Source organism: Perna viridis, chromosome 3, assembly GCF_037379345.1.
Source record: "Perna viridis isolate PV_CMFRI_1.1 ecotype Kerala chromosome 3, ASM3737934v1, whole genome shotgun sequence".
Lineage (NCBI taxonomy): Eukaryota > Metazoa > Mollusca > Bivalvia > Mytilida > Mytilidae > Perna > Perna viridis.
Window position 1 is genome coordinate 43703911 of NC_142447.1, and position 18904 is coordinate 43722814.

Consider the following 18904-nt stretch of genomic DNA (forward strand, 5'->3'; position numbering starts at 1 on the left):
CAATTAAATTAATTTACATGTATTCAACACTTTATAATTAATTCACAGTTGAATTTTTGGCCAATAGATCCTTTATCGCCCCTTCTCCTTTCCTACAATATGTAAGATGCCCATGGGAGACTGGATATTTTAAGGAAATTCATGCATTCAGTATTTTGACAAACCATAAAAACTGAGACCAACAAATTAGAAAATATTTTCTATAGATGTTTCACTCATGGATTGGCCTACAAAAATAATTGTCAACTATGAAGAAGATATTATATGATGTCAGTAACAGTTAAGAATATCAACCCATTGTCTACAAAATAAAACAGATCTTAATTGAAAATTAGTCATAAAATATGATATCATAATAGAACAAAATATTACCATGTCATAACTTGTGACTAAGTTTACACTTACAATTTTTTGTGAAACTGGATCGCAGGCTCTGAATGCTTCTAAGGTCAAAGGGCTTAATTTGCATTGATTAACATTATGATTACTTTATCCTCTATCAATAACAAAATACTATAACTTACATTGAGAAAGTTAATAATTTAACTTGTGTACAGAACAAATTTCACAGACTTTTTGTTTTCCTTGTGCCTTTTTTCATGTTATACTTATTCCCTCCTGCTTATTACTTATGTTAATAATACAAGGTGGGATCATTAATTATGTTAATAATACAAGGAGGTATTTTTTGCAATAACAGCACTATTTGAATAGATAATTTATTATAAATATGAAATAGTAGAAAGAAAAGTAGGATATTTTTTTTCATACTGATATACTTGATTTTTTTAGCCTAGCCCTTTCAAGGGCACCTCATGACTTGTTACATTGGTAAGTATTTGCATCAAAATATTAACTTCAGCAAATATTATGAACAGAAAGAATGAAATATCAGTGATACCACTGACAACATGTATTCTTGTGAAAAATGGAGTTGAAAATATACTGTTAACAGTTTTGTTAACATGAATTAACTGTATATTGTAGTGGTTCCAGTATAGAGAATTGGCATTCTATCATCCGTCAGGGTTTGATTGTAGCTTCTGGAACTAATAAACAGGTATGTAGAAATAGGAATAAAAATGTTACTGTCAGTCTGATGAAGATTATAAAATGAAATTAAATATGCCAGAAAAAAAACAGGCAAATATGGTAGAGATGTCAAATTTGGTATACTAGTACCTGGTGTTGCTAAACAATTCTGCCTGTAATTCTAATCTCAGAAATTCCCTTTCTTTACATGACCAATAAACTTGACAAATATCAATTTAACCGCAATGCCATCATTTACTCTAAAGAAAATTCCTTACTTTCATTAAATGTAGCATCTTTTTCATATAAGTTATATACTTTACATGTATTTGTACCTTTCAAAACATATTTTGTAATTGTTTCAGACTTAAGTTTTCAAATGTATGTTCCAGTTTATTTAGTTTATGTATATATTAAAAAGGTTAATGGAGCTGCTTATGGAAAGGGTATTTATCTTAGTCCAAGTGCAGGAACATCATTTGGTTACTCAAGAATGTATGGAAACTCTAAAGATGTTGTAAGTTTTAATGTTTCATTATCATACACCCACTTGATAAAAGGGAGGTCTATAGTGATCATGCTGTTTATGGGTTCACTCATCTCCAGTTCTAGCCTACAACACATCTCAAACCATGTATTGGACAAAACATTCACTTTTTCTTTAAATGTTGATGCCATTGTGTACATCCTATTTTGTATTACCATCTGAATGACTTGGGGTTTCCAATATGGGTTCTGTGGAAGAGAGCAGGGGTATCAACAAATGAGCTTTGTTCACAGTTTTTCTAGTTATAAATAGGAAGCCTTTAGTGAAGTAATGAAAAGTTATTATTAGAACATGATTAAAAGGACAAAATCACATCACTAATGTATGTCAGAGAAAACCTACATCTACAGTACATTGTTTTAAACTTGAAAATATTTTCCTAAATATTTACATGTCGGCGTGAAACTTTGACATATGTCCATAGCTTTATTTTACGAAGTTATTGATACTGTCTGTTTGTACTTCTATGTATGATTTATCATAAAACAAAAGTTACTTGTTAACTGGTATGATCTCACTCAATAAGTGAGTGATATATTGGTCCATCCTTCCGTTCATTCCAATTTGTCACAATTATCTTGGCCTCCTATAAATGGATTGGTGTGTGGCTTTGTATAAATATAATTGATGCATACATTGTAAGGGATTTTGGTTTTATATCCGATAACAACCTCTGTTTTATTGGACTTTGCATCTTATAAAGGATAAGCAGGGTTATACCTGGCACAACAATGTATGCAATTTCCTGTTTTTTAATGTGTCAAATATAGTTAATAATGTGCTGTTTTTTTATGCAAAGAAATCATCAGAAAGGTTTTTAAGAGGAGATGGGAACCTGTATTGCATAGCATTATGTGAAGGTAAGTTTATAGTTTTCTCATTATAAAAGAGACAAGGTTATTTCCAGTTTTTAGCCATGTGAGATTTCCTTATCACACTCACAGATGAGATAAAACATAGGATGTTTGTGATGTCACAATACACTGTTTTATGATATCTTGTAAATACACAGAACTGTCAGCAGGCAGGTCATTCTGAATTAGCATACTTTTCTCAAAATTAATTTTTAAAGTGAAGAAAAGAAACAAACACTGCTAGAATTGGCAAGACTTGGTAATCTTAGACACCCTCTCTGTAACTTAGCAGAGCCTCATTGGAGATCTTGAAAACTCACCCTTGCGTGTCTGAGATTTCTCTTTCACTGTCAGCAGCATTAGATACTTCATGTCTCATGGGAACTACTGTCTGCATGAAATGAGTAATAATTATCAATGGGGCAGTATGGATAGTTTGAAAAAGAAATGGATTCATGTGCATGTACTTAATCATTTTTTTTTAAAAACTGATATTTTTCTTTAATTGTGGAGAAAATTACATCTTGTGAATTGTTTTGAGATATTGATTGGTCTAAGTTCTTTATTTAAGGAATGTTTCTAATTTTTATGACAGGATACCAGTATATGAAAAAACCTGGTTTGCAGCAGTTTACACATATGAACTGTAATGTGGCTTATTAAACTGTAAGCTGGCCCACACATGGTTATTTTAAACAACCTGTTCAAAAATTAGAAATATTCCTTATAATTCAATTTTAAGACCAAATACTAAGAACTGATTCGTAATCAAAATGTTGATTTGTTTGGGATTTTTTAAATTATGGTGTTTACAAATCATCATTCATGACAGGTTATACAAAATAACCTGCTTAGCTCAAACCAATCAGAAAGCTTGTTACAAATCAAATTATGTTGACAAAATAAATAATGTTATGCACCAAGTATAAGGAAAACATGAACATCTGCTTCTCCTGTTCACAGCAAATAAATAGATATGCACATGACTTCTTATACAACTGCAGAAATGAGCGTTTTTTTCAACTTTGTGTTAATTGCTTTTATCATGATTTTGTATGGCTAGTTGCAAAATTTTGAAGTAAATTTTACTACTTTCATTCTGATGAGAAGAATCTTATGATGTGCCATTTGATCACAATTCAAATTCAGAGCTGTATCAAGCTTGAATTTCATATCTATACTTGTTTTTTTTTAAACTGTTCTGGGTTTGGATCTCTGCGAGTGTATCAAGATGTGCCTAGTGAATCATTTTATTAACCCTGGGATGATGATGAAATTTTGTCAATCAACTTACCATTGTTCATATTTTTTGAGTTTTTTGGGTTTCCTTGGACACACTAGTTCTCCTTTTGTCAACTACTTCTTTATTCTCTTTAGTAAAATTAAATTTTAGAGTATTTTTTAAGTGTATCAATGAATATTTTTCAGTTATAAAGTCTCCTAACTTGAAGAAGACTGGTAATATATGGGTTTGTCCAGAAAGTGATTATGTGTGCACAAGATTTTTTTTCATGTAAGCAATTATTTTTTTGTATTGACTTAAGCTAAAAAAGGAAAAAAAAATAACAAACGTTTTAAACATCTTTTATTTTACAAAAAAAAAATTTCACTGTTTTTGATCCTTTGATGTCTACTAGAAAGGAAATACAAACTGTAAAATTCTACCCTGAGGTCAACAGTGCTGATCAAAATAAGATGAATATAAAGTTTTTTTTATAAGAAACATGTTGTATTATACTTGCAATGATAGGAAATCATAAGAACTGCCCTTATCCTTTAACACCCCACCACCAAATGAAAAAAATGAAGAAGTTTGTCATTATGTTTCAGATATGAACATGCAATAGGGCATGATAACATTAACACACAGGAGAAACATTATGAGGATCAAATATTACAAGCTGTCAACTACAAGACTTCATAGCTAAGGTAAGATATACTGGGTTTAATATGAAAAGAAGAGAACTTCTGAGGTACCTTTATGATCTACTGGATTTGGTATGATAAGGAGAGACCTCAGCAGCTGAGGTAAGATACACTGGCATTGGTATGCAAAGAAGAGACCTCAGCAGCTGAGGTAAGATACACTGGCATTGGTTTGCGATGGAGAGACCTCAGCAGCTGAGGTAAGATACACTGGCATTGGTATGCAAAGGAGAGACCTCAGCAGCTGAGGTAAGATACACTGGCATTGGTATGCAAAGGAGAGACCTCAGCAGCTGAGGTAAGATACACTGGCATTGGTATGTGAAGGAGAGACCTCAACAGCTGAGGTAAGATACACTGAACAGCTGATGTAAGATACACTGGATTTGGTATGAAATGGAGTGAACTCAGCAGCTTAGATAAGATATACTGGATTTGGTTTGAAAAGGAGAGAACTCAGCAGCTGAGGTAAGATATACTGGATTTGGTATGAAAAGGAGAAAACTCAGCAGCTGAGGTATATGTAAGATCTACTGGACTTCGTATGAAAAGGAGAGATCTCAGCAGCAAAGATATACCGGTACTGCATTTGGTATGAAAAAGAAGAGAACTTGGAGTACTAACGATACAGGTACGGTAAAACTAAGGATTGGATTTTAAAAGTAGAGAGCTCGGAGTTCTAATGATATAAGTACAGTATAATTTTTCTGAAGTAAACTGAAAACTGAAGAATTTCTATCATAAGGGCTCTTGTTTGATGTACAAAGAAGAATTTCTATCATAATTGATGTACAGTGGAGAATTTCTATCATGGAGGTTTTTGTTTGATGTACAATGGAGAATTTCTATCATGAGGGCACTTGTTTGATGTACAAAGAAGAATTTCTATCATGAGGGCTCTTGTTTAGTGTACGAAGATTCAAAGTGTTTTGAAATATTGCAAATTTTGGTATGCTGTACATGTGTTTGAAGGAGTAGAACCAAATACATAGGAAGTTCAAGATTCAAAAAGAAATTGTAAACAAGAAATACTCAAAACTATAAAAAAAGGATATTTTTTAATATCGAAATTAATCCAAATTCAGCACTGATAAGTTCAACAAGAGTACATTGTATGTCAAAGGAAGTACATTATTGTAGCCCAGTACTAATACAAGGATTGACATGAAGGTACTACAGTAGATGTCTGTTTTAGACAGGTTTATAGAATGAGAATGGATATGGAGAATATATCAAAGAGCCAACAACCCCACCATTTGTTCAGGGTTTGGATTAGCAGGTTTTACACTAATTAAGTAAAGCAACAGATATTTTTGTACATAACAAGGCTTTGTGAAATGAAAAATGTAGGAAAAAATGTATTAACTGGTTATTAGAATGAAATAATCTACATTTGTCTACATTAATCAGATTTTATTTTTCATATTCATTAAATTTTGCAGTATTACAAATTTTGAAATACTTAAAACACTAAGCCTTCATTCCTTGTACTGCACATGGTAGATCCTTTACGGTGATGGATTCAGCTTTTTTTTTTCTTTATTATACATTTTTATTATTTTGCCATTGTGGCTGGAATTTGTTTTGACTGAACTTTCCCAGTATAATGGTTTTTTTTATACCATCACATTAATTTTGTGATTAATAATTATATGATAGTGTTGTCTTCCATAAACACTTAGTTTTTGTGTGATAATTTATCAACATGAGGAAGGTGAAACCTTTTAACACTTCCAAAGAAACATTAATTAAAAATATGTTTGATTATTTTTGTTTGCTTTGATGAATTATACTTACAACCTTCCATGATGCATTATCCTAATTGTCGTGGTCTGAAATGTGTATGGACCCAAATGTCCAGCATTTGTAGGGAATTATGGGTTGTCTGGGTCTGAAATGTCTTTGAATTGAATACTACGGCATAGGTAAACATTTTGATTCCTTTAAGCTGCGAAATGTTTTTAAAAATTTCTTTTATTTCATTTAGTTTCGCTTCATTTTGTTTCAATCTGTATTGTTTTATTTTGTTTTCATTATGTTTTGATACATTTTTTTCAAATTGTTTCTGTTGGTTTTTGTTTTGTTATCATTTCACAATTTTTAAGTACCCTAGAATTACAGGTAATACTGATTGTATCATTTTCCTAGTAAACATCTGGATGCCATACTGCAGACTGTTACGTCCACCCTGTCTTTGAACTCCTGGATCGTTATGGTGTATCCATCAGCACCATGAAAACTGATTTATTCAACGGGTCATAGTTTTCCTTTCCTCATTTGTCTACCCCGGACTTGACTTTTTATGAGCAACTCGACGGGTGTTTCTAGGAAAGCAGAGGATGCTTACCCTACCGGTGCACCTGGTCCATGCTTCCAGTTTTTAGTGGAGTCCGAGTTGCTCATTTACTTTTGTTATTTTGTATGTATGATTTTAGTTACTTTATGATCTTTGTTGTGTATGTCTGTTTTCCATGTCTGGTCTTTGTCTCTGGATTACATTCTTTTGATTACCGCTATAACCTTGGTTCCCTTGATTACTCTTTGAAAAGCTATGATTTCATTTGTATTTAATCATCGGAACTGGCAAATATTTTCTGAGACTGGTTTGGTTCTCAAACGCATTTACAAATTATACGCAAATGAAGCTGCCATGATGCTCTTTTTAAGCTCCTGAAAATGAAAGTACAAAGTAAATATTGATGCTTTTTCTGGCCATAAGTATGCAAAACCCAGTTGATAATACAACCATTAATGCTCCTTTCGGAAGCGTATTAATTGGTGGATATCCTTATAAAATTTTGCCATAAGGTTTCATATCATAAAAGGGAAGTTTGGATTGATTTTGAGACTTATGACTGTATCCATCTAGGAATGAGAGATTAAAAACGAGCATTGTATAAAACTTTTATTCTTAAACTTTCTTCGACTTTATCCAGTAAGCTTTCATCTACTAACAACTATTTATTCCTTGGCTTTTTTGTTATTATTGGTACAAAAAAGTTCCCAGTTATGCTGTTTACTCTGTTCCCCTAAAATTTCTAACTTTCCTTTCTCCTGTCATAATAAAGAAGACAATTAACTCATTTTTCTTTTCTTTGATGGTAATACTTTTGACATAAAACTAATTGAAATCTTGAGTGATCTCCCTTACCTCATGACCTTTAAAGCATCTGTTACTGTAACAATTGTCATGCACCAGTTCTTCTGTTTATATTCACCTTTAAATACCTCTCAGTTGGAACACTTTGTACCAAAGTTGATGAAGTACATTGACCTTGTGGAAATCAGTTAATAGAAAAGTCTTTTACAGCATCATAGAAAGGTCACAGATGATTTGAATGAATCATATTGTGTTGTTACCATCATGGTTTTTTCACAATGATTGATACAGTTGTCACTCCAGAATAGTTAGACTTTGTTAAATTGCATTTTTATTAAACCTCTCCACCAAATTAAAAGGGAGATTAAACTGCTTTACCCTTGACTGTCTATTACATTTTTTTTCTGCAAGCACTTGTCTCAATCACTTGATATTTCAATCAAAAGCTTTAAATTGGTGTGTCATGTCATGGAATTCCATTTTGAACTTGTGCGACTGCTGACTTGGTTTATAGACGTTTTTCATTACTGCAAAAATTTGTAGTTACTCGTATTTTGACACAAGCTTTATATAAGTGTGCAGTTGTGGGTTTTAATTTTAAACTTGTGCAGCAACAACTTCTAGTTTGCCAACTCTGTTAATATTTGGACCATACACTAAAACTAGTGTGTAAGAGTATCACTGGTGGACACTGCCCATAGATTTCTTACTTACTTCAAGTTTTATATGACCGCAAACAATTTTGTCGTATTTTGGTATGGTGCTGTCATTGTTGTTCGTAGACACTTGGTTTTGTGCTATGACTTTAGTTATGGTTGACCAATTGTTATGAAATTTATTTTTATATGATTTTACTATTCACTAAAGGAAGGGTCCAATTGAATTTTGAGTGTTTAAGAAAAAGGGGCCTAAAAGGAGAAAAATAGATGTTTCATTAAAACCTATGTAGAATGTTTGTTTTTCTTCCCATTTTGATTCTTTATTTTTTATTGTGTTTCTTTTTTAATTAAAGTAAACAAATGTATCAGCAGATATGATGCATATTGGACTGTTTTTGAGTTATAAGGGGTCGAAGGGACCACACACCCAACAAAATCGACTTTTTTTTTCGAAATTTTGTTTTATTGGATTCCATATGAAAATTCCTGTCTGCATTTTTCAATCAGATTTCAGACATCTCGTATGATTTTCTATTTATAAGGGGTCAATAGGACCACACACACAAAATTGACTTTTTGGGTTTTTTATCTACTTGATCAAAATACCTTATGTCATTGGTCCATCACTGGAACTTCCCTACCATTTCTGAACACTACACAAAAATATAGTCCAAATGTAATTCCTTTTATATCATTCAGTATCTCTTTTATAACCAGTAAATATATGTTTCTTGCAATTAATCAGCTCAGTAATATTCTATTATTTCTGCAAATAAAATTAAGATCTAGTCTTCATATCAACTCAAGATTTGAGGGACTCCTTTTCGGCCTTGAAAGATATTTAGTAATAAATTTGCATTTATGGAATTTATTTCTTGCAGTAATCTGGCTGGAAGCATAAAATTTGTTTAGTATTTTCATTTTAACACACTTAATTCTGTATCCTATCATTAATATTTTACCTTTTATAAACAGGAAGTGAAGAGCAGTGATTTTAACCAAATAAAATTGGTGGGAAAATTTAAATTGATAAAAGTGTCTAGTTTTTTTAAATCTTGTGTTAAGGAAATTATTTTCTTAAGCTGGTTTTATTATAGTATAATTATAATGAAGGATAAATACTCTGTTAATAAAGCTTTTGAATGTAAATGCAAGTAACTTTTGGATAGACTTAGATATCTGGAAAAAAGGTAAAATGGAATAAAATTTGTAAATGTGTGTGAAGTTGGTTCAGTAGTATTGATTGACTTTCAGTTTATACAGATTAAAAGAGAGTTCTTAATAGTATTAAAAATGCACAGTTTTATTTAACATCATTGAAATTTTGTTCATGCTACAATTTTCACAAGAATCAAAAGCCATCTTTGCTATCAGTACTTTGATTTATATTTGGTCTGATTTCCAAAACTTTTATTTGATTTCCAAATTTTGTGCTTTATTTTGTCCAAACCAGTTGTTGAGTTCATGTAATGAACTGTAAGTCCCTATTCTTAAGTTTGTCAAAAACTAGCATTGTATCCACACTTGCCCAAACTGTTCAGGGTTCGACCACTATGGTAATGTCATGCTGCACTCTGTGAAGCTTTTTATTGCCTATTGAACTTAGAAAAGGGAGGGGGTAGTACTAGAAACCACTCTCAATGAAAATCAGGTGATGGATCAGAATTTGTAATGAAAACCTTAACTTCTGAATTTATGCATTTTAAGTACATTCTCCTGCTTTGAAGAAAAAAATGGTTGAAATAAAAGAAAATCACTGAAACATGACAGTGTGTGATCTATGGTCATTAAAGAGACATTAATCTGATTATAAGAACACATGAGATAATCTATGAATTTCACATGCTTTATTATTGAGCCTTTAAAACTATATCAACATGTTAGCCATAAACACAAATTTGCCTGAAATATTTTTCTGTTAAAAAACCTTTATACCCTGGATCACAGTTGAAATTGAAATAATATACCTTCTAACTACATATATACCCTATTCAACATTCACCAGCTGTTATCATTGGTGATGTATTCAAAGATAAATTTAGGGAGAAAAATGCAATTATATTTACAAAAGGTATCCTTCAAACGTCACATGGACAAGTACAATGTATCTTATCTGATTCACCATTGTAGTATTGTTGGAGACTTGTCAAACTAAGGTCACCTTTGCCTCCTTATATCACATAAGTATTCTTTGTCAGATGCTGACCTGGATTTCTCAAATTTTAAATACCAGTACATGTACATTGTAAAATCTATTATTTGTTTTAGTTGAGCTCTGTTAAGTTTCTGTGACTGAAGCAGAAGCTCAATTTTCAGAGTTTTGTTTTTGCATATTGATGGCTATGTATACTCAATTTTAATATATTGAATAATTTTGCTTGTGATAAAGTTTATTTGCAAAGATAATCTATATTTCCTGTCATTATTAATATGTTAATATCATAGGTATTTATCTCCAATGACACTGGCAGAATCAGTAGTTAGAGGGGCTGTAGTTAAAGAAATATACATGAAGGAAAGTCAAGCAGGAAATATTCGTTGTTAATTTCATACCAAAAATGCACAATCTATTTATTCTTTGCAATTGGAAATCAATTTAATACAGACACCCTTGTTTTGTTGGTAAAAGTTTCAGTTTTGCTTAAATTGTTAAAATGTAGCAAAAGTATTATTTAATATCCTTTCATCCTTTTTCGAGCTCTAGCTGTAAAACCTTCCATCCTTCATTGATCTGTTCATGATCATGCCTCTAACTTGACAGTGTGTCTTTATTAATCTGCATGTTCATGATCATTCCTCTCACTTTACAATGTGACCATTATTGATCTGTTCACAAACATTTTTCTAACATGACAATGTGACCGTCATTGATCTGTTCACAATCATTCCTCTCACTTGACAGTGTGACCGTTATTGATCTGTTCACGATCATTCCACTCACTTGACAGTGTGACCATTATTGATCTGTTCATGATCATTCCTCTCACTTGACAGTGTGACCATTACTGATCTGTTCACAATCATTCCTGTCACTTGACAATGTGACTTTTATTGATCTGTTCACAAATATTCCTCTCACTTGACAGTGTGACCATTATTGATCTGTTCATGATCATTCCTCTCACTTGACAATGTGACCATTATTGATCTGTTCACAATTATTCCTCTCACTTGACAGTGTGACCTTTTTTGATATGTTCACAGTTATTCCTCTCACTTGACAGTGTGACTGTTATTGATCTGTTCATGATCATTCCACTCACTTGACAGTGTGACCGTTACTGATCTGTTCACGATCATTCCTCTCACTTGACAGTGTGACCATTACTGATCTGTTCACGATCATTCCTCTCACTCAACAATGTGACTTTTATTGATCTGTTCACGATCATTCCTCTCACTTGACAATATGACCATTATTGATCTGTTCACGATCATTCCTCTCACTTGACAGTGTAACCATTATTGATCTGTTCACAATCATTCCTCTAATTTGACAGTGTGACCAGCATGATTTGATAAGTATTTATTTCTAGAAGTGATTCACTCAGTGTTGTCAATTAAGATATGTATGTAGGTGGTTATTTGTTTTGCCCATAGTATTTTCCTTTAGAAGCTAAGAATAATGTAGTCAGGATAGTTAGTCTATTTGATGGTCATTATTATTTAAATGTTACAATTGAGGTCTATTATTTAGAGCATTTTTCTTACATAATGTTAAAAATTAGTTGGATTATAAAATATATATCTGCTAATCTTTGACAATTGTTGACCAACTTAAGGATATATGCCCTTGAGTCACTCACCTATTTTAAGTAAATTTAAATGTCCCAAAATGACATAATTCTAATTATAATCCTGTTGTTACATTGTAATCATACAAGATTTTACCTTTAAATATTCACATTCACCTGATTGAATAGGTGTGTAACACTGACAGTGAATAACAACTGGAAAACAAACATTTAGATTCCATTACATGTTGTTACATTTAATAGCAAATAAAATACTACAAATACTATAAGGAGATTGATCTGTGTGACTAGGGTTTGAAATCTGAACTTATTTGAATTCAGGCCAAGAGCATAATTTGACTGTAAAAACAGGGTGTAATAAGATTGCAAAAAAAAAAAATGAAAGAAAATGAGATTTTGAATAAAAAAATAAAAAAATGTCTCAGAACTTTGTCCCTAAAGATGATGATAGATCTGCAGAGGTTTATTGTAGGATTATTTACGTGGTTTGGTAAGATCTGTAATGAAAATATACAGTGTTAAAGATAAATTGATTCAAAATTTTGACCTGTCAGTTAACTATTAATTGTAGTCCATATAAATAATATTGACGTCTTAGTAGATCTTTTGATAGATGTATTGTTTTGGAGGCACCATTCTTTAAATATTTTGTATATTTCTCCATAACAGTTTAAATTGTGTTTAATAAATAATTTTATGATGATATAAATAGATTCTCCTTTACTAATGAGTGAATTTAATTATATCTTCACTTGAGATGGTAAAATTAAAATTTTCAACATCTGAGTTTTAGTGAGAATGTTAAAATCATAATTTTACCATAGAGGTTGGAGAAGTAATTAAAATCAAGAATAGGCTTATGGAGAATGGGTTTCTCCCACATAATCTATAGAAACCTAGGAAAACATTAAATGGCGGGAAAACTCTTGCAGAAATTTATCACTGCCCAGTGGTTAAAATGTCACATGCATTTTTAACCACCAGCAAAGAATAGGAGAAAAACTACATCACAATATCTTATCCTTTGTTTTAAGCCCCATTCTCATGATGAAAATTTACTTACATAAGGAAATTTACCTGAAATTGCTTACATGTGTAAAAGTAAATTTGCTATTAAGCTTTCATATGCCCTTTTCAAATCTGCACATCAATTGATAAAGTTTTAGGTGATTTGAGGTTTAAGGGTTGGTTATTTTGGCAATATTTTATTGATTAAAGCCTTCAATTATGTTATACATGTACATGTATTAGTGTAATATTATCGTTTATTACCAGTAGGTTATGCATATGTTGGTTCCTGTTATCCATAACAACATGGATTGTAACCCTGAATATGCAGGAATATTAATTGACTGTTAACTTCACAGAATCCCTCCCCCCAAAAAAACACCAGTATCACAAAGTAGAGAACTGTGCAACTGTGTGCGTGGGTGAAACATTGTCATGTTCATTTATTATGTTTCTTGAAAAGAGGGAAAATTTTATGTTTTACATCCTAAACAATATACTTAATCTACACCTATAAAAAGTTTTTAAAATTACGCTATTGCATGTAAATATATGCCATACCCAGATGAAGGTTTGGGGTCTGAAACTCTCTCCATTTATTAGAAAAAAATTGTTAATTTTTTGCAATTTTTGACTGAAATTAGCAATTGATAGATTTGACCCCTCTTTAGAAAATTAGGATTGGATCCCCCTTTTGAGTCCTCCCCAAAGTCTCTACAATTGGAAGTCTTTATGAGTTAATTTTTTGTTAAAATCATAACAGCGTTTCCACCTCAACATTTATGCCCCCTCTGCCTCTCTATAGAGGAAACTCAGCCACTGCTAACTATGATTATTAAAATATTCTGATTGATTTATGATTATATTTTAACAATTGCACAATTTGAGCATGAGTAATAGCCACCTTGAAATACTTAATGCATACATAAATTAAGAGTAAATACTTGAATTGCACAAAACTGGCAGATGTGTGATATCTTTAAAATCATAGCACAAAGTTTTTTTAATATGGATACACAGAAATCACCCAAATGACCCAAAAATGTGTGGCAGAACTAACTTGGACAGTCTACATGTATGCACTGTATGCTGTGGTAGCTCCAACATGTGGTTATATCATGCTGTCGTCGTCATTGCCATTGGCTTTGTTATGATCTTTGTCTTCATTTAGTTTCAGGACAATAATATGAGTATAAGTTTATGGATGTCTTTGGGGTTTGCAACTTGAACCTTTGGGAAATTTGGACTTGAAAGGGGACAGAAACAAGCATTTCCCTAATGTTTAGACAGTAACTTGAGTAAAATTGATTGGATCGAAATTATACCTTAAAGTGTCATGCTACCTAAGAAGGGCTGGTGTTGTTTTTCGAGATAGCAACTTAACTGTTTAGGTGCCAAAAGTGTATAGTCTAATACAATCAGTGTTCCATCTTGGATTAAAAATGTACAAGGAAAATTTTTTAAAAAGGGCTCTTTACCGCATAAATTATGATGGCAGAAAGGGCACACACTATTACTTTACATTAACAAGTACAATAGAAAAGAAGAACATATATATAATTGCTCAACCCAGGAAATATTTCATTTTCATACCATTCATTTTGAAAAGTTTTTCAACCACTTTGTCAGCAACACACTGAAAACAACTGTCATCACGGTTCAGTTTTACTCATAAGATGTTGATTAGGGTTTCCTGTTTTAGCCAGTTACTCTGTACATAAGGTAACCCCCAAGCTCCAGTAGAACTGTGTTTTTTGCATATAGTACACATCATGAATTCCCCATTAAAGTTAAGCAGTTTTTTCCCATTAAGGCTCATATGTGACTTTTACAAGTGTCTTTTATTCAAAATAAGAACTACTTACAAGATTTTTTCTCTTCTTTTTCAGTCATCATCAGTATTGGAAGGGGTTGTTCCATTTCTGAAAATGTTTAGCCTTTTCTTAATATCCCATTTTTTTTTATTTAATTTTTAAAATTGATTTTACTCAATTTAACACAAGTTAGCACATCTTTTTAAATTACATTTTTTTTCTTTTTATCACTAGGAATTCTATGTAGGTCATCATTACCTTAAATTCATATCATCAATTTATGTTGAAAAATTAACAAACTTGAATTTTTCACAGTCTATTTACAAACTAAGAAATATTCATAGAAAAGAAATAAGGGCTGGGATTGATTTTCAAGGTAGTAACTTAATTCATTACAAATGCTTTGCAGAGCAGCTTGATACAATCACAGAACTCTAAAATGCAGGGCATGTATGGATTGGGATTAAATGTTTGACGTGGTATAAGGTTTTATTAGATTCAAAGTGGCCCAGGGTTCTTCAGCATGCGGGAAATGTGGCATTTTCCCCAACACAGTGCACCACTATAATTTGTGGTCAGGTTTCCCGGATTATGGTCTTTCGACTCCAGCATGTAGGATGCCATTGGTACCCTTTCAACCACCTGCGCACACAACCAAGTTGCTCTGTAGGCAGATTGCCCTAACCTGGACTTTTTAGTCGCCAAGTGCTGCTATGGGCCTATACTTTTGATACCAGGAGCTGCACAGGGCTAAGATTAAAACCTAATTTTACTTAAAATATTTACATATTTAGGTGTTTACTGTAAAACCAAATTTATTTGTTGAAGGCATGCACATGCCCTGATTCTGCAAATAATGATTGCAATTTTCAAATTAATTGAAACTGACCTGGTTTTAAAACTGGTCTTTAGCTATTGCCATCACTTGGCTTCCATCGTCGTCGTTAACAATTATGCAAAACTATTCTCCTCTGAAACTACTTGAGGTTACAGACCACCAATTCAACCAATGAGCATTCGGAACGTACGCAAAAATAGTCCTACGCAGAAATTACCCCTGTTCCTCATAGTGCTGTGAAAAAAGTTCTCATCTTATTTAAAAAATTTAAACAGTTTCTGAAAGGAAAAACATTTCTGTACATTTTATAGGTGCATTTTGCTTCTTGTGATGTGAAGCCTAATCTCCATAATGATTTTTAAATATACCCCTATCTTGTGAAATAACTGGGATTTCCCATGCTATTTATAGACCCTTCACTTCCGGTGACCAGTACTGCACTGCAAGTCTGCTAACCCCACATGCCATTCTGAGGATTGTGAGCTGACATATGTAGAATCATGCTGATATATAGTCATCTGCAGGTTAAAGTTAAGGTAAAGTCCAGAGAAGCCATTGAATACTGTGAAATTAGCATAGAAGCCTATGGGAAGTGGAATTAGTGGTTTTTAGCCTTAAGATGAAGCCATGGCAAAATGAAAAGTTTCTTGAAATAGCTTTAAACTACTTGAAGGTCTTGTTAACTTTGCCATGAGAGGAATACACTACAAAAATCCTTCAAAATATGCATTTTTTTAAGTTATAGGTCCAAATTATGGAAAATTGGTCTTTTTGGCTGATTTTTATGTCCTATCTTGTAAAAAGTGTAGAAAATTTAGTAAAAATATCAAATATTAAACTTTGAGGGCTATATTTACCTAAATATGGTAGTAATAAGCACTTGAAATCAAGTTTTGTGTAGATTTGAGCAAAAATTAGGTTAGAAATGAGGAAAAACTCACTTTCATTACTGCGGTTAAGGCCATATAAGCATTCCCCTATGGCAACATGGAAAATCCATTATTGAGCACTTTTTTTGCTTTAGGTGCCCTTTACTGGTCATGTTCTAATGTGAAAACACTGTATTTACAAATTTAAAGCCAAATATATCACCTTTTGTGAAAATTTAAAGATTTAGGATTTTTGACATGTGATCAAGAAAAAGGGGGAGGCATGTCAGAAATAAATTTTTAAAAATAGACCAATTTCTCAGAAAATGATTACTTTTAAAACTATTTCTTCATTAATATTGTTAAAAAACAAGTTGTTATTGATATTTTTTATTTGAAAAGTCAGAAAAAGTTCTTTGCAAATATTTAATGCATTTCAGTATGGTAGAATATTTTCACTTTTTTGCTCGCACAACTTGGTTACCCTATATTTAAAAATCAAATATTTAAAAAAGTGCTTGTCACATTTCACTGAAACTTTGCAAATGCATTCAGTATGTGTGTAGGAAGATACCTGTATAGTTATTTATTTTTTCTAAGACAAAAAGTGACTCTTTAGGTTACAGACCACCAATTCAACCAATGAGCATTCGGAACGTACGCAAAAATAGTCCTACGCAGAAATTACCCCTGTTCCTCATAGTGCTGTGAAAAAAGTTCTCATCTTATTTAAAAAATTTAAACAGTTTCTGAAAGGAAAAACATTTCTGTACATTTTATAGGTGCATTTTGCTTCTTGTGATGTGAAGCCTAATCTCCATAATGATTTTTAAATATACCCCTATCTTGTGAAATAACTGGGATTTCCCATGCTATTTATAGACCCTTCACTTCCGGTGACCAGTACTGCACTGCAAGTCTGCTAACCCCACATGCCATTCTGAGGATTGTGAGCTGACATATGTAGAATCATGCTGATATATAGTCATCTGCAGGTTAAAGTTAAGGTAAAGTCCAGAGAAGCCATTGAATACTGTGAAATTAGCATAGAAGCCTATGGGAAGTGGAATTAGTGGTTTTTAGCCTTGACCAATTGAAACCAAACTTGTTATGAATGTTCTTTGGGGTATACGGCATAGACCTGATGTGGGGATTTTTGATTAGTCGAAAAAACATTGCCACCATTACTAAAAATAGAACATAGGTGTCAGACAGTAGTTTTTCACATATATCTCCTAAACTGTTAGGTTTATCCAAATTCTTTCAATAGCTGAAATGATCCATATTATTAGGACTACAAAAGTCTTCAGACTCCTGGTAAAGTTATTGCCCTTGAAAGGAGAAAAATGACTTTTTTTTTAAATTGTTTTCAGTCAATATCTTGAAAACTATGATAGATTAAAAGAAACTTTCAATTGTTGAAAAGATCTTTTAATAGTCCTACCAAAGACTTCTTGAGTCAAAATTGTTGGACAACTTCTTGTTTAATTTATTGCCTTTGAAAAGCAAAATTCAACAAGGTGAGCGATTTAGGCTCCTGGGAGCCTCTTGTTAAATTAGCAACTTTAAATGTATTCCTTTGGTTCAGTGTAATTATTCCAAGTGAATGAGTTTTATAAGCTATATTGACAATGTCACATGATCTACACCATATGGTGTGTATATAAGAATAGATACTCTAAAGCTTTTAAGTGGAGGGAAATATTTCTTTGCTGGCCAAGTTATTTTGTTTTTATACTTGTGTGAAGATATTTCCTTTCACTCATTGAAAAGGCTAATATTTCTGATGGAATATTCTGATCACATCTCTTTAAAAAAATAAAATAAAACAAAACCTTAACATTTATTATGGCCTTGTATATAAGATGTATATATGTTACAAATCTAGGATTTTTTATACAACAGTTGTGTAAGGGTATCATGTTGTTATCATCAGCATTGTCAGCCATAGACATTTCATGGCTGGACAATAACTTGACTATAAGTGGATAGAGCTTTATGAAATTGTTGCAAAAGGTGTCATACCATAAAGAGAAAAAGAAAGATGGAATTGATTTTTAGGTTTTAGATTTATCAAAATACCTTATGTCGCCAGTCTATCACTGGAACTTCCCTACTGTTTCTGAACACTACACAAAAATGTTAGTTCAAATGTAATTCCTTTTATATCATTCAATGCCTGTTTTAGAACCAGTAAATATGTTTCTTGCAATTATTCAGGTCAATGATATTCTACCATTTCTGCAAATAGATATGAGATCTAATTTTCATATCAACTGAAGATTCTTGTGACTCCTTTTTGGCCTTGAAAGATTATATTTAGTAATAAATCTGTATTTAGGAAATTTAGTTCTTGCAGTAACGTGTCAAGAAGCATAAAATATGTTAAGCATGTTCCGTTTAACACACTTATCAGTCAAATTCTCCAGCCTTTCAGTAATAGTTTGTCATTAATAAACAAGTAGTGAAGAGCAATGATTTTAACCCAGTAAAATTGGCGGG

The 18904-nt window shown here is 32.1% G+C and overlaps 1 protein-coding gene across 1 annotated transcript in view; it reads left to right on the top strand.

Annotated features, from left to right (window-relative positions):
• Positions 1 to 18904, top strand: part of LOC148622382 (protein mono-ADP-ribosyltransferase PARP6-like) — a 44941-nt gene that overhangs the window by 24554 nt on the left and 1483 nt on the right. Inside the window, exons 18-22 of the mRNA XM_088572253.1 lie at positions 988 to 1060; positions 1454 to 1549; positions 2379 to 2439; positions 3862 to 3946; positions 4264 to 4362. Of these exons, the coding sequence (XP_088428379.1) occupies positions 988 to 1060; positions 1454 to 1549; positions 2379 to 2439; positions 3862 to 3946; positions 4264 to 4357 (409 nt within the window). The 3' untranslated portion in view covers positions 4358 to 4362. The remainder of the gene's footprint in view (positions 1 to 987; positions 1061 to 1453; positions 1550 to 2378; positions 2440 to 3861; positions 3947 to 4263; positions 4363 to 18904) is intronic.